The sequence below is a fragment of the Tachyglossus aculeatus genome, unplaced genomic scaffold (assembly GCF_015852505.1).
Source record: "Tachyglossus aculeatus isolate mTacAcu1 unplaced genomic scaffold, mTacAcu1.pri scaffold_153_arrow_ctg1, whole genome shotgun sequence".
In the NCBI taxonomy this organism is placed as follows: domain Eukaryota; kingdom Metazoa; phylum Chordata; class Mammalia; order Monotremata; family Tachyglossidae; genus Tachyglossus; species Tachyglossus aculeatus.
In genome coordinates this window covers 100,734-122,709 of record NW_024044876.1, presented here as the reverse complement: position 1 = coordinate 122,709, position 21,976 = coordinate 100,734, and the positions used below count along the sequence as shown (strand labels likewise).

Genomic DNA, 21,976 nt, shown 5'->3' with positions numbered 1-21,976 from the left:
GCTGGTCCAACAGAGCATGGAGATGGAGAACGAGAGCCGCATCACTGAGTTCATCCTGCTGGGGCTACCCACCCCGCCAGGGCAACAGGAGCTGTGCTTCATGCTGTTCCTGGCTCCGTACTTTGTCACCATAGTGGGGAACCTGCTAACCGTCATGGCCATCAGCACCGAATCACACCTCCACTTCCCCATGTACTTCTTTCTCGTCAACCTATCCTGTGCTGACATCTGCTTCTCCTCCACCACCGTCCCCAAGATGCTGGCCAACATGCAGACACACAACCCAGCCATCTCCTACACTGGATGCCTGGGCCAGATCTACTTTTTCCTGTTATTTGGAGATCTGGACAATTTCCTGTTGGCCGTAATGGCATATGACCGCTATGTAGCCATCTGCCGGCCCCTGAGTTATGTCACAACCGTGAGCCCCCGGCTTTCTGCACTGATGGTGGTCACGGGTTGGGTCCTCACTGCTGTCTATGCTCTGGTCCACGCCATCCTGTTGGCTCGGTTATCCTTCTGCACAGACAGGGTGGTCCCACACTTCTTCTGTGACCTATCCAATCTGCTGCATCTCTCCTGCTCTGACACCTCTGTCAATAAACTGGTTATCATCACTGTAGGGGGAGCAGTGGTGGTGGGACCTTTTCTGGCATCCTGGTCTCCTACACCCACATCTTCTGTGCAGTCCTGAGGGTGCCATCTGTGCGGGGGCTGCGTCAAGCCATCTCCACTTGTGGCTCCCACTTGGCCATCGTGTCCCTTTTCTATGGGACCGTAATAGGCCGCTCAGCGGAGCAGGGCTCTGTGGTGGCTGTGCTGTACACGGTAGTAACCCCATTGCTCAACCCCTTCATCTACTGCCTGCGCAACTGTGACCTGCTCCAGGCACTGTGCCGGACCCTGAGCATGTTCTGCCGAAGAAAAGCTCTCTGATAATTCAGCAGCCCGGGGACATCGTTCAAGCGGAGAGTTGAAAATCTTGGATAGACACTCAGGCCCGGGCTATGTAGCAGCTGCAGGGAAGGGGAGAAATTAGTTACCAGTTAGTTATCTATTTTCTGCAGAGGGGCAGGTTGGACAGGATTTGGACAGGAAATCTAATGCGGAAGTCGGTACACATCCATTGTGCTTGTATGGTGGGAACAGGAGGAAACACACAGATGTAAATGGAAATATCAATGGTGAACAATGAATGAATGGATAATGCATAAGGAGAAGAAACAAAGCTGTTTCTCAAAGAAGACACCATTAATGGTGAAATTCACCCATGGAGGTTCGTGGGCCTGCAAAGATCCACAACTTGTCAGCTGTATGACCTTGAGCAAGTCACTTTATTTCTCTGTACCTTATTCATTCATTCATTCATTCAATCGTATTTATTGAGCACTTACTGTGTGCACAGCACTGTACTAAGAGCTTGGGAAGTACTAGTTGGTAACATATTGAGATGGTCCCTACCCAACAACGGGCTCACAGTCTAGAAGGGGGAGACAGACAACAAAGCATAACATGTTGACAGGTGTCAAAATCGTCAGAACAAATAGAATTATAGCTTATTTGCCCTATCTGTAAAATGGGGATTAAGACTGTGAGTGAGCCCGTTGTTGGGTAGGGACCGTCTCTAAATGTCGCCAACTTGTACTTCCCAAGCACTTAGTACAGTGCTCTGCACTCAGCAAGACTCAATAAATATGATTAGATGAATTGAATGAATGAATGACATGGACCGTCCCACATGGACCTGATCATCTTGTATCTACCCCAGAGTTCAGTACAGTGCCTGACACATTTTGAGCAGTTAACAAATATAAAAAATGTAATTGAAAGCCCCACAACATTGTGCACTCGCACACACACACACACACACACACACACACACACACACACACACACACACAATCAGCTCCTAAGGCTGAGGTGGTACAAACGGGGGAGGTGGGAATTAGCTGGGGAAGTGGGATTTCAGGGATTTCTGGTGGGAAGAGAGGTGGTTTGGTGAGTTTCCCAGGAGCCAGGGGAAATTTCACGCAGGGTAAAAAGGTGTGAGCCAGGAGGATGGAGGCAGGAAAGTTGGAACAAGGGACATAAGCCCCTTTTGCTAGGGCTCAGTACAGTTCCCAAAATAATCCCAGAAATAATCATTACTCTATTAAGACTTCTAGTCGTTTTATCTGCTAGGAGCACAATTGCAACTCTGCTCTGCCTCAGAGTCTACTCAGACTGGTCCTTAACTATCCCAGGGTCCTCCTTGTGGTTCAGGCGGGGGGCTCCTTGGTGTAACCCCTAAGGAAGTGAGGGGTCTGCTTTCTATGTCCAGACAAGGCTTTTTCTCCTCTCCTGGATTATGCACCCCTTCTTCTGGCCTCTAGGCCACACAGAGGCCTTCCAAAGATAAGGCCTGGCACATGGCAGGAAGAAGACTAGCCTGATGTGTGTCCAAAAATGTGTCCTGGCATGTGATTAGCAGGCAGGGGCATTCACAAGATTTCTGTTATTCCCCCTGGGGCTAGGGCTCTTGTGGCTATTCTTCCTGAAGGTCACCACAGGCTCATGACCACATTTACTCCTGTTTGTGCTCAGTACCGGTGGTCTTCAAGCAAAGGGGGCTGTGAACTGCATGGTTTGCTCTGCCCTGCAAGTATCATTTTAGTGCTCCTTTCTGGGCTCTTGGCTGTTTCCCTTCCTGCTACGAAAACCGTCCACACCTGCCATGGGAACATAATGGGGGTTGAAGGTGGGCAAGACTCCGTTGGGAGCCAAGGGAGCCCTGGCTCAGACGATTTGAGGGTTCTCACCCCGAGGTTCACCCAGCCATAACTGCATCTTTAAGTACCAAGGTGGGTGAGGGTCTCCTGAGCTGCTGGACCTACATTGCTCAACAGCCCTGCGGAAACTGTACCTGCCCAGTAGCGCTACTGGATGTGAACCTGGATCACTTCTGTTTAGACCAGGAAGAACCTCCAGCCCAGTTGAGCCCTCAGACACTGCTCTCCTGCACCAAGGGAGGGATGGGTGGGCCACCCAACAAGGTCATGCTGAGGTGCGACATCACAGCAAACAGGAACAAACTTCAAAGTGGTTTGTTCCTCACTCAGAAACTGGGACCACTTTACTGTATCTCATGGAACGAGGGCTAAACTCTCCAACAGTTCTTTTTTCATTAGGCCCCCCAAACCAAATCACATCATCCCAACAGCCATCTCTAGTTTATTCATATTTATTTATTTATATTCTCCCTTATGACTTATGAACTCAGCAAGATTGGGGATTGTGGCAAAAAGGATATTCTTGAACCAGCCATGGGGCTCAGGTTTTGGGTTTTTTTGACCCCCACATTTGATGACCACGTTTGTAGATACTGTTATGTTTGCCTCTCCAGTTAGAATAAGAACTACTTTGAAATGTGCTTCGTGTTTCTCTTGTACTTTCTCAAGTGCTAGGTACAAGGCATCACACCCAATGTGCAGTCAATAAACAACTACTAACTAATAACTACTATTGCTACTACTCTCTATACATCTTCTGCCCCAAGGGGTCAGCACAGGGTTGACAATACCCACACTAGTGGACTGACACAGGGGCTGGCTTCACTTCTGGCTTAGGGGATCCACTGACGGCTGAGTACTTGTACAACTGTCAGAAAGAGACCCACATTGTGTATCTCGGGGAACAGGGGAGTCACAACGAGTTGAGATCCATGGGTGGAGAGACCTAGAGTTTGGGTGAGAAGTAGTAGACGTGGCAGATGGGGACAGACACAGACACAGGACAGGTATGTAGGGTGGGGTGGAGAACTCAAAGTTCTTGACACTCAATGTTTTCACTTCCTCCTGACCAATCCGCTTCTTCATTCATTCCAAGGATTTGGGACCACTTGGCTCCACTGAGAATTTTGGGCCTCAAGACCTAAAGGTCTCTACTCTGTTCTAACCCTCCTTCTGACAGCCTTTGGACAGCCTTTGATCCAGTGAACCACCTGCTATGAGAAAGCCTATTTTTGGTGGCCAAGAGCTCCAACAGCCGTCTATTCCACAGCCCCAAGTCCCTAAAACCTGAGTCCCATGGTTAGTTCAAGAATATCCTTTATTGCTACAATCCCCAATCCTACTTAGAGTGCCCGGTGAAAGGAGTCACCTGACAGATTAACCCAAAAGTAAGCTGTTTTGATGCTTCATCTCCCTGCCTTTTTATGTCGGGCAGACTTCGAAGGGAGCCTCTCAACTTAACCTACAGCAAGCAAGAAGACTTGATACAGGGTGAATGTTTTTTTTATGTACTCCTAGCCCTTGGCTCCATGGCAGGGTGATGTGTCATGGATTTTCTGATAAGCTTCCCATTCTTCCCAAAGAAATAGGACATGAAGAGTCAGGCAGTTTCAAAGGTAGTTGAGTTATTCCCCTTCATTGATCCTTGTCTCCTGGTGGTCTGTATCTTTTCACAGTAGTTGGCCCTTCACCTATATTGCAAGTCTGACATTTCTTCTTACACACAGCCATTACAACTCGTCTGCACCCTTGGTTCTGCATCTGATTTTCTGCCAAATATTTTATCTTACATGGAAGTAGCGTGGCTCAGTGGAAAGAGCACGTGCTTTGGAGTCAGAGGTCAGGGATTCAAATCCCAGCTCCACCAATTGTTAGCTGTGTGACTTTGGGCAAGTCACTTAATTTCTCTGTGCCTCAGTTCCCTCATCTGTAAAATGGGGATTAAGACTCTGAGCCCCCCCGTGGGACAACCTGATCACCTTGTAACCTCCTCAGCGCTTAGAACAGTGCTTTGCACACAGTAAGCACTTCATAAATGCCATTATTATTTTTTGTCATTATTATTATCTGTGTTCCCTGATTTTCATCTTATGTCTTGTTTTCAATTTAGCCTTCTACCTTACATTCTATAGTCCTATTTGGGCCAGGCAGTATTCAGAATCTATGGTCACCCCTCTTTTTGGTGAGATCATGTTTCCTTAAGTAACACCCTACTCTCCACCTCGAAACATTTTCAGGTCTTGGTTTTGTGGACATGGTACCAATGTGGTTCTCCTCCTACTTTTCTTACCCCTCCTCAGTTTAATTTGTTGTCTGGTTTTCTGCCTCACAATATTTAGGTTCTCTGTTCTTCTTGCTCGAACCTTACTCTCTCAGGGAGCTCATTCACTTACAAGGCTTCAGGTACCACCTCTACGAGGATAATTCACAAATCTACCTTTCTGGTCATAATGAGAAAGCACTCCATCACCTTACCCCCTCCTACCTAATCTCATTTCTCTCCTTTTACAACCCTGCTCACAGACTTCACTCCTCTGCTGCTAACCTTCTCACTGTGCCTTGATCTCGCCTATTTCACCGCTGACTCCTGACCCATGTCCCACCTCTGACCTGGATCACCCTCTCTCCTCAAATCTGCCAGACAATTACTCTCCCTGCATTCAAAGCCTTACTAAAGGCACATCTCCTCCAAGAGGCCTTCTTAGACTAATCCTCACTTTTCCTTATCTCCCACTCCCTTCTGCATCACCCTGACCTGATCCCTTTGCTCTTCCCCATCTCCCTGCCCCACAGCACTTGTGTGCACAGCTGTAATTTTATTTATTTATATTGATGCCTGTATATTTGTATTGATGTATATTTCCCCGCCTCTAGACTGTGAGCTCATTTTGGGCAGGGATTGTCATTCTTTATTGTTGCATTGTATTTCCCAAGCACTTAGTATAGTGGTCTGTACACAGTAAGCACATAATAAATATGATTGATTGAGTGAATGAATGAATGAATGAATGAACCATGGATAGATTATTGTATTAGCCTCCTCACTGGTCTCCCAGCCACCAACCCCTCTCCACTCCAATCTATTCTGTACACTGCTGCTTAAATCTTCCTTAGACTTTGATTTCTATGGGGAATAGGCAATGTGTCTGATCTGTTCAACTTGTGTCTTCTCCGGGGTTTAGAATAGTGCTTGACACATATCATGGGCTAGAGAAGTAGCGTGGCTGAGTGGAAAGAGCTCGGGCTTTGGAGTCAGAGGTCACGGGTTCGAATCCCGACTCCACCACATGTCTGCTTTGTGATCTTGGGCAAGTCACTTCACTTCTCTGGGCCTCAGTCACCTCATCTGTAAAATGGGAATTAAGACTGTGAGGCCCACGTGGGACAACCTGATCACCCTGTATTCTTCCCAGCGCTTAGTACAGTGCTTTGCACATAGTAAGTGCTTAACAAATTCCAATTATTATTATTATTATTATTATGGGCTATGAAAAGTGGTAGGGCCTAGTGGATCGAGCACAAGCTTGAGAGTCAGAAGGTCTATAGGTTCTAATCTATAGAATCTAATCTAATCTATAGATTAATCTAATCTAATCTATAGAGAAGCAGCATGGCTCAGTGGAAAGAGCATGGGCTTTGGAGTCAGTGGTCATGGGTTCAAATCCCAGCTCTGCCACTTGTCAGCTGTGTGACTTTGGGAGACTCACTTAACTTATCTGTGCCTCTGTTACCTCATCTGTAAAATGAGGACGGAGACTGTGAGCCCCCTGTGGGACAACTTGATCACCTGGTAACCTCCCCAGCCCTTTGCACATAATAAACACTTAAGTACCGTCATCATTATTATTATTAATATTAATCCCAGCTCCACCACTTATCTGTTGGGTGACCTTGGGCATGTCAGTTCACTTTTCTGTGCCTCGCTACCTCATCTGTAAAATGGGTATTAAGACTGTGAGCCCCATGAGGGACAGGGACTGTGGATTCCCCTCCGTGGCTTAATACAGTGCCTGGCACATAGTAAACATTTAACAAATACCACAAATACCACATATTAAGTGTTTAACAAATACCATCACTATTACCTTCTTGAAATTTCACCCAGAGCTCACTTCTTCACTTCTCAAAACCCTCCTCTATCTCCCCGTGACCCTCCATGTCAAGCAAAAATTATTCACAATTGTGTTCAAGGCTAAGTGCTATCTCACCCGATTCATTTATTTACTCTCTTCACCTGCCATTCCCTAATCCACTCTATTCGTTCCTCTCAAATTTACCTTCTAATTCTACCTCCCTCTCCATTCTCCCTGTTCTATCCTTTTGTTTACAATGTTCCCGTGACTTGGAACTCTCTCTCCTTGAATCCTACAGACCACAGATCTCCCACATTCAAAGGGTACTGAAATGCTTTCTCTTCCAAAATGTTATCCCCGATGAATTTCCACTGTCCTGAGACAAATAAACTTATCAACCATCAGTAGTACCTACGGAACTATTTATACCTAGCCTCAGCTCTCGTGTATACATGCTGATTCAACTGTACATTCAATGATCAATTTTAGTTAATCTTTGTAAATCATTTTGTGTGTGCCTCCACAATTAGAGTGCAAGCTCCCTGTGGGCAAGGAGCATGACACTTGCTAGGTTTGTACTTTCCAAGAGCTTAGTATAGTGCACTGCACTCAAAGGGCATTCTATAAATGCTAATACTACTACTACATAGGGACAGAAGACAATGAGACATGTTGGAGGACAGACAAGCATGCCAAGGGATAGGGACAGATGTTGAAGGGTAGGGCAGACACCATAAAATTAGGACCATTGCTAGAAAATTGAGACGGATGCTGGGAGACTAGGATGGAAGTTGAGGGACGGGGAAGAATGCTGGGAGATTGCCTTGAATATTGAGGAATAAGGACGAGTGCAGGAAGATGGGGATGAATGTTGGAGAACCAGGATGGATGCTGGAGGAGTAGGATGGATCCTGAGGTAGGGGGATGGATGCAAGGGGAGGGAAATAGATGTCGAAGAATGGGGACAGATGCCTTGAGATAGGGGTGGATGTTGAGGGGTGGGGTCAGATGCTGGGATATTGGGATGACTGCTGAGGAATGGAAATCGATTGTGAGAGATCAGAATGGATGTTGAGGGATGGGGACAGATGCAGGGGGATGGGGATGGTTACTGAGGTACGAGGATGAATGCAGGGAAATTGGGGTGGATGCTGAAGTATGGGGCTGGATGCAGGGGATGGGGGTGGATGCTGAGGGATGGAACAGAGTTTGGACAATACACGTATAAGAATGAGGTCGGTGCCTGGGATGGGGCATAACCGTCCTGGTCTGGGAGACATTATCTTCAACAGCTAAGAGCCAGGAAGTCAGAATAAGAGTTGCTTTTAATAATAACTGATAATTATGGTATTTGTTAAATGGTAACTATGTGCCAAGCAGTGTTCTAAGCGCTGGAGTAGATACAAGGTATTCAGGTTGCCCAAGTGGGGCTCGTAGTCTTAATCCCCATTTTTCAAATAAAGTAATTGAGGCCCAGAGAAGTTAAGTGACTTGCCCTAAGTCACACAGCTGATAAGTGGGGGAGCCGGGATTAGAACTCATGTTTCCTGTCTTCCAAATCAGTGCTCGTTCCAGTAAGCCACGCTGCTGACTGGGCAGAAGGTGTTCAGTAGCATCTTGGGGACAAGAACTGTGTCAGTGGTCTTTTATTAGCACTTATCACGTGTGAAGCATTGTGCTAGGTGCTGGGGTAAATACGAGGCAAATGAAATAGCCAGGATCCCAGCTCCGCATGGGGCTCCCAATCCAGACCCAAAAGAATGCCTACAGACTGTAAGCTCGTTGAGAGCAGAGAATGTGTTTTTGATTGTATTGCAGTTTTTCCGGCACTTAGTACAGTGCTCTGCACACGGTAAATGCCCAGTACATATAATTGAATGAATGAATGCGTGAAAGCAACAACAACAATAGAGAATAGAGAATAGAGAAGCAGCGTGGCTCAGTGGAAAGAGCCCGGGCTTTGGAGTCAGAGGTCGTGGGTTCGAATCCCGACTCTGCCAACTGTCAGCTGTGTGACTTTGGGCAAGTCACTTCACTTCTCTGGGCCTCAGTTCCCTCATCTGTAAAATGGGGGTTAAGACTGTGAGTCCCACATGGGACAACCTGATCACCTTGTATCCTCCCCAGCGCCTAGAACAGTGCTTTGCACATAGTAAGCACTTAATAAATGCCGTCATTATTATTATTATTATTATTATTAACAATAATGGCGAAGGTAACAATGTAAGATAGTAGGAACGTGACACAAAGTAGCTTAACAGATTTTCGAGAAGGAGTCCTTACACTCCCCTCGACACCACTCGCCATCTAGGGTCCATGTTCAGGTATGGCATCAGTTGTGGTGATGGTTTGATGCCAGTGTAAGTGCCTTACAGTGGAGAGGAAGAGATGCCCCAGGGTCTGGATGTCGACGATGGTCAGGACGAACACAGTCAGAATGTCTACAACACTGATCCAGACCACTGAGAGACAGAGAGTGAAGGTCGACCCCTGGAGGCAACCATGATTTGTGCTGGGATATGCATCCTTCCCTCTGCCTGCAGGCTTGAGAGGGTGGGGAAGACCATCGTCGTGGGCTGCAGGCTTCCGAACCCTGTGGCTATCAGCCGTAGCAACCCCACCCAACTCCCTATTCAGGGCTACAATTCCTGTCCTGTGCCCACCAATGTCCCACCATCCAGGACATTTCCTGACAAGTGATGACCTTCCAGATTGTGGGTGCAAGCGGTGAGAGGAGCGTGTTTTCAATAGAAATGTCAGAGACTCATCAGGTAGCTTCTCTCGTGGGCTCATGATCCAAGTTCTTGATCTTCGAGTGGGACTCCCCAAACAATCTCCCGACTGCCAAGGCAGGGTGTACATGGTCTAGGGATGCAGAGTTGGGGGCACAGGGTTGGGGGTGCAAAGCAAGGGACACAGAGCTAGAGTCACAGGGTCTGAGAGGTCTAGGGAGCAGGATCGGGTATATAGGGTCAGGGGCACAGACAGGAGGTGAAGGACTGGATTTGGATGCTCAGAGCCCATGTCGCCATTCCGGGCTGGGGTTTCAGGAACTTGGGGACCAAGGGCAGGGATTCAGGGTCTGAGGGCATAGGGCCAGGAGCGCAAAGCCTGGTGTAGGTCTCTGTTATGCAGGCTGTAGATAAAAGGGTTCAGGAGCGGGGTGATAGTTGTGTAAATGACTGTGGCGACGGTGTTCCGCTGAGAGGAGAAGTTGGATGATGACTGGAAGTAGACCCAAATGACGGTGCCATAGAAGAGCCCGACCGCAGCCAGGTAGGAGCTACAGGTGGAGAAAGCTTTGCGCTTCCCAAGGGCCTAGGGCACCCGCAGAACAGCGGTGATAATGTGGGCATAGGAGGCCAGGACCATCAGAAGGGCAATGTTGACTATGGCGGCCCCTTCTGTGTACACCATAGGGACGTTGATGTGAGGATCGGAGCAGGAGATCTTCAACAGGGGTAAGATGTCATGGAAGTAGAGAGGAATTTCACAGGAGGCACAGAATGTCATCTGGGTCATCAGGAGGGCGTGCAGCAGGGAGTGGGTGTGAGAAAGCAGCCAGCAGGCAACCACCAGCGGGACACAATGCTGAGGGCTCATGACCACAGAGTAACAGCGGATTGCAGATGGCCAAGTAGCGATCATAGGCCATCGCGGCCAGGAGGAAGTTCTCGGTGGCCCGAAAAGTAATGAAGAAATACATCTGGGCCAGGCAGCCACGGTAATGAACGTCTTGGCGTCCAGTGAAGAGTGTCCCCAGCAGGCTGGGCAAAGTGGTAGAGGAGAAGCCGATGTCTACCAGATACAGGTTGGCGAGGAAGAAGTACATGGGGGCGTGGAGGCGGGAGTCTGTCCTGGTGGCCAGGACGATGAGCAGGTTCCCCACCACGGTGACCAGGTACAGACACAGGAAGAGCACAAAGAGAAGCCGCTGCTGCCCAGCGTTGGCGATGCTTTGGAGCGTGAATGTGGAGCCACTGGTCTGGTTTCTTGTCTCCATGGGGAAATGATAGAGGTGGAGGGCAGGGAGCACGAGAAACATCAGCAGAGGCATGTTCACCGTACACAGCTGGAATGGCAGGGACACCAGAAACAACTAAAGACTAAAGGGCACTGGAAATGACTAGAGGAAAGAGGTACAGGAAACAGTTGGAGGGAAGGTGCATGGAAAACAGCTGGAAGGAAGAGGCACGGGAAACAGACTTTTCGTCCGGGATGAAGAATTCCTGATGGCGGGCAAGGGTCAAAGAGGGGAAGTGCACCACCACCTCACCAACATACACAAACACACACACACACACACACACACACACACACACATCCTTTAGGAATTTCCCCTCCATTTAGCTAGCCAAACTTCCTGGAACCACCTGGTCATTTCATTGCACAGGTTGCTGGGTGAGTCAGGGTTGCTGGATGGTCCTTATTGGGTCACTGGGGGAGTCTCAGAGGTGGAGCCTGAGAGTCAGGGGTTTTGTATGGACTGTGTTGAGTCACTGGGAGGAGAGTCAGGGATGGAGAGGGGACAGAGAAGGTAGTGGGGTGGTCCACCCCTAACTCGGAAGGCTGGTGTCCAGGAAGACAGTAGCACATGTTATCTCCCAGCATCCTGGAAGACCTGTCAGTCAAAGACAGCATCTTGAGCTGGCTTACCCCTGGTCTGGGGAGACTCAGGTCAATCAAAGCCCCCATTATAAGCTCACCTCCTCCAGAAAAAGTTCTCGAATTGATTCCCACCTTCCCCATTCTGTCAACTCATCATGGGACTCCCTCTAAGGTCACCAATGACCTTCTTCTTTCCACATCCTGAGACTCCTATTCCTTCCTAGTCTTTCTCGACTTTTCGGCTGCCTTCAACACTGTCCATCACCTACTATCTTAGAAACATCCAAACTTGGCTTCACTGACATGGTCCTTTCCTAGTTCTCCTCCTATCTCTCTGGTAGCTCCTTCTCAGTCTCCTTCACAGGCTTCTCCACTGCCTCTCACTTTTTAACTGTGAGGGTACTTCAAGGATCAGTCCTGGATTCCCCTCTGTTCTCCAGCTACTCTCATTCCCTTGGAGAACTCATTCACTCTCACAGCTTCAATTTTATCCCTATGTGGATGATTCCCAAATCTACATCTCCAGTCCTAAACTCTATCCTTCTTGTCATTCTCACAATTCCTCCTGTCTTAAGGGTAAACCATATTTACTGTGTCCAAAACAAAACTCCTTATCTTCCAACTCCAACTGTAGACAATACCACTATCCTCCCTTTCCCATACCTTTGGTATTACCCTTGACTTAACTCTCTGATTTTCTATTACAATGCAACCCACACTCTCTGCTCCTCTAACACCAACCAATTCCCTGTACCTCAGTCTCATGTATCCCACGACCTACCATTGCCCGTATCCTCCTCCTTTTGTCCTGGAACTCCCTCCCTCTTTATATCAGACAGTCCACCACTCTCCCCATTTTCAAAACCCTCCTAAATTCACAAATCCTCCAGAAGATCTTCACTGACCAAGCCCTCATTTCTCTTATCTGCCCTCCCAGACACTTGGATGTGTACACCTTAAGCACTTTGATGCTCACCCTAGTTCCACAGCACTTATGTACACATCCTTATAATTTACTATGTCCCCTATCTGTAATTTATTATAATGTCTGTCTCCTTCTATAGATGGAAAGTTCACTGTGGGCAGAGAACATGTCTACCAACTCTGCTTTAGTCTCCCAAGTCCTTAGTACACTGCTCTGTACAGAGTAACTGTTCAATAAATAACATGGAATGATTTACTGATTGTTGATTGACTGGGAGTTGATAGAGCCCTCAGTGAGGAGTTGCGTTTCCTGGAGGGGAACCAGGGATTTGTAGGCCTCATGTCTCATCCCCTGCTCCTTCTGCACCCTATTACCCTCCTGATCAGATTTTCCCCAGCAGCGCGAGGCAGCACATGGGCACAGGCATCCAGTATTCAAACCAGGACCTGGGGCCAAATGGATGGGAAGCAGCAAATGTTCTGCCCATTCATGGGGCAGCAATTATTTCCTCCCAACTGCCCCTGGTGCCCCTTGAAGAGTAGCTGGTCTGAGTGGTTACAGCCACTGGGCAGTGGATTCTGTCCTCAGGCCCGTGACAGTGCCAGCCCGACCATGTCCACCGGGTATGAGGACTGAGCGCCCAGGGTAACCACGTGACATGGACAACAGCGAACCTGGTCCCCACCCCAGCCCCTCTTCTGTCACATTCTCTGCTCCACTCTGCAGGTACGATTTCCCCAGTCTCCCCAAATCTCCTTAGTATCTCCCGTTTTCCCCAATATACCCAGGTCTCCATAGTCCCACTGTTTCCCAGGCGTTCCTAATCTTCACAGTCTTCCCAGATCCCCCATCTCCTCTCAGATCCCTCCAAGTATCCCCAGTCTCCTCACTCACCCAAGCTGGAGTGAGCTAGGTACTTCCAGACTGAGGATACACTTTGTCTCTAGAAATCAGGAAAGCAGAGAAAGACTGTTCATGGCTTGGAGAACAGGTGTAGAATTGAAGTCCTTGTGTTTCTTATAATCTCCCTTAGAGAACCCATTCGCTCACACAGCTTTAACTACCACCTCTATGCAGGTGCTACCCTATTCTACATTTCCAGTCTTGAACTCTCTCCATCCCTGCAGTCTTGCATTTTCTCCTGCCTTTCAGACATCTCTACTTGAATGTCCTCCCTTCTGAACTTCTTACCTTCCCACTCAAGCCATGTCCTCCCGCTAACTTTCTCATCACTGTTGGCAACACCACCTTCCTTACATCTCATAAGCCCCTACCCTTGGCATCATCCTTGACTCCTCTCTGTCATTCAACCTACATATTCAAACCATCACTAAATCCGGTCAGTTCTACCTTTATATCTCTAAAATCCACCCCTTCTTCTCCATACAAACTATTATGACATTATTCATTCACCCATTCATTCAGTTGTATTGAGCACTTACTGTGTGCAGAACACTGTACTAAGCACTTGGGAGAGTACAGTACAACAATAAGGAGACACGTTCCCTGCCCTCAGTGAGTTTACAGTCTGGGGAGTGAGCCAGGCATGAATACAAATAAATGAAACTATGTATATTTGGGGCTGGGAGGTGTCAAGATAAAGGGAGCAAATCAGGGTGATGCAGAAGGGAGAGGGAGATGAGGAAATGTGGGGCTTAGCCTGGAAACGTTTCTTGGAGTAGATGTGCCTTCAGTAAGGCTTTGAAGCAGAGGGAGAGTAATTGTCTGTTGGATTTGAGGGGGTACGTCTTTCCAGGCCAGAGACAGGATGTAAGCTAGAGGTTGGCAGCAAAATAGGTGAGATCAAGGCGCAGTGAGAACGTTAGCACTAGAGGAGCAAAGTGTGTTGGCTGGGCTTAGAAGCAGACAAGCGAGATGAGGTAAGACGGATCAAGGTGGTGGAGTTTTTAAAAGCCAAAGGTGAGGAGTTTTCATTTGATGTGGAAGTAGATGGGCCACCACTGGAGTATTTTGAGGTGCAGGATTACATGTCCAGAATGTTTTTGTAGAAAAATGATCGGGGTAGCAGAGTGAAGTATGGATTGGAGTGGAGAAAGACAGAGGCTGGAGGGCAGCAAGGAGGCTGATGCACTAATCCAGGAGGGAAAGGATGAGTGATTGAATTAATATGATAGCCGTTTGGATGGAGAGGAAAGGGCAGATTTTAGCTATATTATGAAGCTGAGACAGACAGGATTTAGTAATGGATTGAATATAGGGGTTAAATGAGAAAGGAGCCAAGGATAACACCAGGATTATGAGCTTGTGAGATAGGAAGGATGGTGGCACAGTCTATAGTTATGGGAAAGTCAGGGGTAGGACAGAGTTTGAGTGGGAAGATAAGGTGTTCTGTTTTGAAAATGTTAAACCTGAGGTAATGGGAGGACATCCAAATAGAGATTTCTTGAAGGCAGGAGGAGATGTAAGACTGGAGAGGGAGAGAGATCAAGTATGGAGATGTAGATTTGGGTATCATCTGCATAGAGGTGGTAATAACAAGCACTTATGCTTCCTTGATTACTGTATCAGCCTCCTTGCTGACCTCCATTCCTCCTGTCTCTCCGCACTCCAGTCCAGACTCCACTCTGCAACCCAGATCATTTTTCTACAAAAACGTTCAGGACATGTCACCCCACTCTTCAAAAAACTCCAGTGTTTGCCCTTCCACAACCACATCAAACAAAAAACTCCTCACCATTGGCTTTAAAACATCCAGCCACCTTGCCCCTACTCCCTCACCTCACTTTTCCTACTACAACCCAATCAGAACACTTGGTTCTTCTAATACTAGCCTTCTCAATCTACCACACTCTTGTTTATCAATCAATCAATCAATCGTATTTATTGAGCGCTTACTATGTGCAGAGTGCTGTACTAAGCTCTTGGGAAGTACAAATTGGCAACACATAGAGACAGTCCCTACCCAACAGTGGGCTCACAGTCTAAAAGGGGGAGACAGAGAACAGAACCAAACATACCAACAAAATAAAATAAATAGGATAGAAATGTACAAGTAAAATAAATAAATAAATAAATAAATAAATAAATAGCGTAATAAATATGTACAACCATATATACGTATATACAGGTGCTGTGGGGAAGGGAAGGAGGTAAGATGGGGGGATGGAGAGGGGGACGAGGGGGAGAGGAGGGAAGGGGCTCAGTCTGGGAAGGCCTCCTGGAGGAGGTGAGCTCTCAGCAGGGTCTTGAAGGGAGGAAGAGAGCTAGCTTGGCGGAGGGGCAGAGGGAGGGCATTCCAGGCCCGGGGGATGACATGGGCCGGGGGTCGACGGCGGGACAGGCGAGAACGAGGTACAGTGAGGAGATTAGCGGTGGAGGAGCGGAGGTTGCGGGCTGGGCAGTAGAAGGAGAGAAGGGAGGTGAGGTAAGAGGGGGCGAGGTGATGGAGAGCCTTGAAGCCCAGGGTGAGGAGTTTCTGCCTGATGCGCAGATTGATTGGTAGCCACTGGAGATTTTTGAGGAGGGGAGTAATATGCCCAGAGCGTTTCTGGACAAAGATAATCCGGGCAGCAGCATGAAGTATGGATTGAAGTGGAGAGAGACACGAGGATGGGAGATCAGAGAGAAGGCTGGTGCAGTAGTCCAGACGGGATAGGATGAGAGCTTGAATGAGCAGGGTAGCAGTTTGGATGGAGAGGAAAGGGCGGATCTTGGCAATGTTGCGGAGCTGAGACCGGCAGGTTTTGGTGACGGCTTGGATGTGAGGGGTGAATGAGAGAGCGGAGTCGAGGATGACACCAAGGTTGCGGGCTTGTGAGACGGGAAGGATGGTAGTGCCGTCAACAGAGATGGGAAAGTCAGGGAGAGGACAAGGTTTGGGAGGGAAGACAAGGAGCTCAGTCTTCGACATGTTGAGCTTTAGGTGGCGGGCGGACATCCAGATGGAGATGTCCTGAAGGCAGGAGGAGATGCGAGCCTGGAGGGAGGGGGAGAGAGCAGGGGCAGAGATGTAGATCTGGGTGTCATCAGCGTAGAGATGATAGTTGAAGCCGTGGGAGCGAATGAGGTCACCAAGGGAGTGAGTGTAGATTGAGAACAGAAGGGGACCAAGCACTGAATCTTGGGGAACCCCCACAGTAAGAGGATGGGAGGGGGAGGAGGAGCCTGTAAAAGAGACTGAGAAAGAACGACCGGAGAGATAAGAGGAGAACCAGGAGAGGACGGAGTCTGTGAAGCCAAGGTCAGATAGCGTGTTGAGGAGAAGGGGGTGGTCCACAGTGTTGTTTATCTAACTGTGGACCTCTCACCCACATCTGCTCTGGCCTGGATCGGCCTCCCTCCTCAAATCAGATGGATAACTGTTCTTCCCCACTTCAAGATCTTATTGAAGGCACATCTCCTCCAAGAAGCCTTCCCTGACTAAGCCCTCCTCTCCCACTCCCTTCTGCGTCACCCTGACTTGCTCTCTTCATTCATCCTACCTCCCAGTCCCAGAGCACAGATGTATATATCTATAATTTATGTATTTATTCATTTCTTGATTTAAGTATATTAATGTCTGTCTCACCCTGTAGACTGTGAGCTCATTATGGGCAGGGAATATGTATATTTGTCATTGTATTGTACTCTCCAAAGGGTACATTGCTTTTAAATATGATTGAATGAATGCATTGAATCAGTGAATGAATGTTTGTTGCTCCAAACTCCAGACCCCGGGAGTCTAGAGTTTCTCATGTGGGGAAACTGAGGCAGAGGGAAGGAAGAAGAAAAAAGAGACATAAGCCTCCTAAAAACACCACTCTATGCTCCTAGGCTGTGCCAACTGCTGCTTTTGAGAAGAAGCATTCCCTAGAGGATAGAGCATGGGCCTGGGAGTCAGAAGGAGCTGGGTTCTAAACCCAGTTCTGCTACTTATCTGTTGTGTGATCTTGGGCAAATCACTTAACTTCTCTGTGCCTCACGTACCTCGTCTGTAAAATGGGGATTAAGACTATGAGCCTCTCGTGGGACAGGAACTGTGTCCAACCTGATTAGCTTGTGTCTACCCCAGAGCTTAGTACAGTGTCTGGCACATAGCAATTGCTTAACAAATACCAGAGTTACTTTAAACTGAGCTGGATGGACCAGGGCTCATCGGGTCTCTAGACCAGCCTCGCCACTTCTGGCAGCGTGGATATGTTCTGCCTCCCACACCTGGTGCCCAGATGCTCCTGGGATCCTGAGTGGTTTTAGGACAGTTGCTTGGAGTGGGCAAGAGCCAGAGTAATAATAATAATAATAATATTGGTATTTATTAAGCGCTTACTATGTGCCAAGCACTGTTCTAAACGCTGGAGGCATACAAGGTGATCAGGTTGTCCCACGTGGGGCTCACAGTCTTGATCCTTATTTTACAGATGAGGGAACTGAGGCACATAGAAGTAAAGTGACTTGCCCAAAGTCACACAGCTGACAAGTGGCGGAACCAGGATTAGAACACACGACCTCTGACTCCCAAGCCCGGGCTCTTTCCACTATGCCATGCTGAGTAGCATCCCGTAATAGGTATGCTAAGCTCTTCACTGCAGTAACCTTTCTTAATTTTCAAATTTGCTCTTGCTGTTGTATCTCCTTGTTGTTAAAATTTCCTCTTACTGTCCCATGGGTTTTTGCTTCCCTACATAGAGGGTGAGTCCCGTTGGGGCAGAGGCCATGGCAAGGTAGGCCGCTTGTCACTCACCACCGCACTTGGGATAATGCCTGGCACCTAGTTAGAACTCACAAATACCACTACTGACCGGCTCAAGTGACCCAGTATGAGTATGCAGAGCTGCTGTAGGGTAGGGTCCACAGGGATAATGGAAAGATCCAGTCTGCCCATTGCCCCCAAACCACGGTTGGCTGCATGTGCATACATGCATATACCTGTGCAAGTGTGCATGTATGTGTGTGTTTTGTCTATTTGTGGGGTTTGGGGAGGGGAGATATATGTGCCCAAGTGTCTGAGTGAGTTCCTTCCACCTGCCTCCCCAGCATTACTAACATGGCTGATCGGGCCAGCAATCACCACCGCTGCCACTGCAGGATGGAATCTACTGTCTTCCCTGAGCTCCACCTGCCTCGATGGCAGGAAGACGCAGAGTAGGTTTCAATCACTAGGATTATTTACCATGGTGCAGGGCCACTGGGATATGCAGCTAGGAGTGCCCTTCCCCCTCCCCGGGGTACACCCTGAGTCATGGTCTCCCAAGGACCGCCCCCCGGAGAGGGACAGGAGCAGCTTGGGATCTTCCTTCCAACAGAAACCCCTCCTGGACTCCCTGCCTCCCCGCCTCTCCAGCTCCCTGGCCTGGGACTTGAGCCAACAAAGAGCTGTGCTCCCGAGGGTAGCGCTCATACCTGGGTGTATGGCTCTGTACAAGTGCTGGCCCTAAAAGGAGGAAAGGATTCTAGTGGGGGACACGGAGGGACAGAATTAACCAACCAGAAATCCATGCTTTGGGTGTGTTCAGTGCTGATTGATTCAGCTGATTCAGTGCCGTTCTCTTCAAAACACATGGGGTGTGTAGGCATGGCCCAGCCCGGGGTACTTTGCGGGGGGGGGGGGGGGCACCCTTTCCTCCTGAAGGATGCCTGCAGTTTGGCAAAAAATGGGGACCACATCCAGATCCACTACTCAGGAGCAAAAGTGCCCAGAGCATCAGAGAAAGGCCTGAGGTATAGGACACCTGTACTATAATAATTAACAATTATTATTACAATACTTGTTAAATGCTTATTATGTGGCAAGCACTGTTCTATACGATGGGGTAGCTATGAGGTAATCAGTTTGGACATAATTTGATAGCAGCTTCCCCTGCCCTCCGACAGCAACCAGCAATAGACCCAGGAACAGCACACAAATGAGCCACTGCTGCCTTTTGCTTGAGTGAGGTGGATTTTAGGGAAGGAAAATCAGGAAAGTTGATGCTGGACTGATTAGGCTGTAGACATTACAGGAGACTGAACTCTGTAATGAGGCTGTATATTTACGTTGCTTGGACCTGGGGGATTTGGGAGACAACCCCAAATCCCTAGTTATATGAAACACAGGAAAGCCTAAACTATTTCTCAGTGATTGCCATTTCTCAGCGTTCTACCAGTAGGTCCAGAGGTACATCTCGATGTCTGGACAAGGGCTAGGGTGGAAATCCAAGGTCTGTTCGCCATATCCACAATTCTCCATCACTCTTTCGCCCAAACTGGCCCATCTCCCTCGACCTTGCCTCTGACCAAGGGACCTTCTTCTGGGGGCTAACTCTCAGCTGTGCTGGGCAGCTGGGGTCTCAGCTGTCCAAAGTGGTCAAGAGGCTCAGATAGTTCTCTCTGTCTTCCTGCCTGTTCTAGTCCCCGTTAGGCTGGAAGCTCACAAGAGCAGGGATCTTGTCCTTCTCTAAATTTCACAGAGCAGGTACCTGACTTCCACCGTCCTTCCTGTAGCTGGGTCTGGCCCTGGGCAGTCCTGCCCATGAACCCAGGACCTTTTCATCCTTTCTCCCTTGGAGGAAACAGTAGAGGTGGGTCTGCATGGGGAAGGGACTCCATGCTAAACGGGACCCCTAGAGGCTGTACTGGTTGGGAACATCTGGAATCCCTGGATTCTGCGCCTCTGGTCTCTGAGACCATCACTGGGTCCATATCACTTCCAGGAGGGTTTGGGGCAGGTCTCTTGGGAGATGCTGTCCACATGGCCCTGGGGCTGATCTGGGAGAGTGTGTGTGTTTGCGTGTGTACATGTGTGTGTACATGTCCCTAGGTGTATGTCTGTATATGTGTGTGTACATGTGTGTGAGCGAGACTTACCCATCTGCCGCTTCAGCATTACTGATCTAATCCATTTGTACAGTGATCTCTGAAACAGTCACCGCATCCAGTGGCTCTTCTATCTCCACTGACTCTGCATCAGTGCCCCAGTGTCTTTGCCTCAACACGTGTTCCTGTGTCTCTGGCCGTGGTACCCACAAGACACTGAGTGGTCTGATGGATGGCTTGTCAGGAGCTGTCCTTGCGGTCATTGGTCCTGTGTGGGAAGGGCCAGGTTCATTCTGGGGGGAACCAGTCAATCAATTAATCAATCGTATTTATTGAGCGCTTACTGTGTGCAGAGCACTGTACTAAGCGCTTGGGAAGTACAAGTTGGCAACATATAGAGACAGTCCCTATTCCAGGCCCGGGGGATGACGTGGGCCGGGGGTCGATGGCTTCAAGGCTCTCCAACACCTCGCCCCCTCCTACCTCACCTCCCTTCTCTCCTTCTACAGCCCAGCCCGCACCCTCCACTCCTCTGCCGCTAATCTTCTCACCGAGCCTCGTTCTCGTCTGTCCCGCCGTCGACCCCCGGCCCACGTGATCCCACTGACCTGGAATGCCCTCCCTCCCCACATCCGCCAAGCTAGCTCTCTTCCTCCCTTCAAGGCCCTACTGAGAGCTCACCTCCTCCAGGAGGCCTTCTCAGACTGAGCCCCCTCCTTCCTCTCGCCCTCGCCCCTCTCTCCATCCCCCCGTGTTACATCCTTCCCTTCCCCACAGCACCTGCATATATGCATATATGTTTGTACATATTTATTACTCTATTTATTTATTTATTTATTTTACTTGTACATATCTATTCTATTTATTTTATTTTGTTCATATGTTTGGTTTTGTTCTCTGTCTCCCCCTTCTAGACTGTGAGCCCACTGTTGGGTAGGGACCATCTCTATATGTTGCCAACTTGTACTTCCCAAGCGCTTAGTACAGTACTCTGCACACAGTAAGCGCTCAATAAAAACGATTGATTAATTGATTGTGATTGTGCAGTATTTCACAGTCAGCAATGGATGGAGAAGTTTTCAGTGGGTATTGAGAGAGGGTTGGTCTCCCTGTGGGCTCTAGCAATACACCCACTGATTTGGGAAGCTCATCCGCTCCCTTGGCTTCCAATACCATCTCCACCTTAATGACTCCCAAATCTACCACACTAATGATAATAATAATAATAATAGTACTTGTTAAAGACTTACTATGTGCCAAGCACTGTTCTAAGCACTGGAGTAGATACAAGTTAATCAGGTAGTATACAGCCCCTTTCCCACAAGGGGCTCACACTCTTAATCTCCATTTTGCAGGTAAGGTAACTGAGGCACAGAGAAGAGAAGTGACTTGCCCAAGGTCACACAACAGACAAGTGGCAGAGCAGGTATTACAACCCAGTTCCTTCTGACTCCCAGGCCCAAGGTCTATCCACTAAGTCACGCTGATTCTCTAGCTCTAACATCTCACCTAACCTGCAATCCCACATCTCTGGCCTCCAGGTCATCTGGTTGATCGGCCAGTATCTCCACCTCAACATGCTGAAAATGACTCATTTTATCTTCTAAATATCTTAATCTCGCCTAACAACTCATCTTCTTAACTTTCCAATCTCAGACATTAAAACCCACCATGCTCTCTATTCCAGAAGTCCATAACCTTGGAACTCTCCTGGATTCCTTGCTTTCTTCCAACTCCAACATTCAGTCTGGAGCCCAAACCTGTCAGTCTTCCTACAGGACATCTCCCAGATTTGTCTCTTCCTCTCCACCCTAATAGTTGCCCTCCTGGTGAAAGCTCTGGTTATATCACCCCTAGACCATTGCATCAAC

General features: G+C 48.5%; 1 protein-coding gene and 1 pseudogene across 1 annotated transcript; one reads left to right on the top strand and one right to left on the bottom strand.

Annotated features, from left to right (window-relative positions):
• Positions 1–16: 16 nt before the first annotated feature.
• LOC119923188 lies at positions 17–936 on the top strand (annotated as a pseudogene).
• An 8,980-nt stretch (positions 937–9,916) lies between these two features.
• LOC119923187 (olfactory receptor 1361-like) lies at positions 9,917–20,175 on the bottom strand. Its single transcript, XM_038742694.1, has 5 exons — positions 20,157–20,175; positions 18,928–18,986; positions 10,476–10,913; positions 10,211–10,432; positions 9,917–10,159 (listed from the first exon to the last, which is right to left on the bottom strand). Exons 1-5 carry the CDS (start codon positions 20,173–20,175, stop codon positions 9,917–9,919), a joined length of 981 nt encoding a protein of 326 aa, XP_038598622.1.
• Between the last annotated feature and the right edge of the window lie 1,801 nt (positions 20,176–21,976).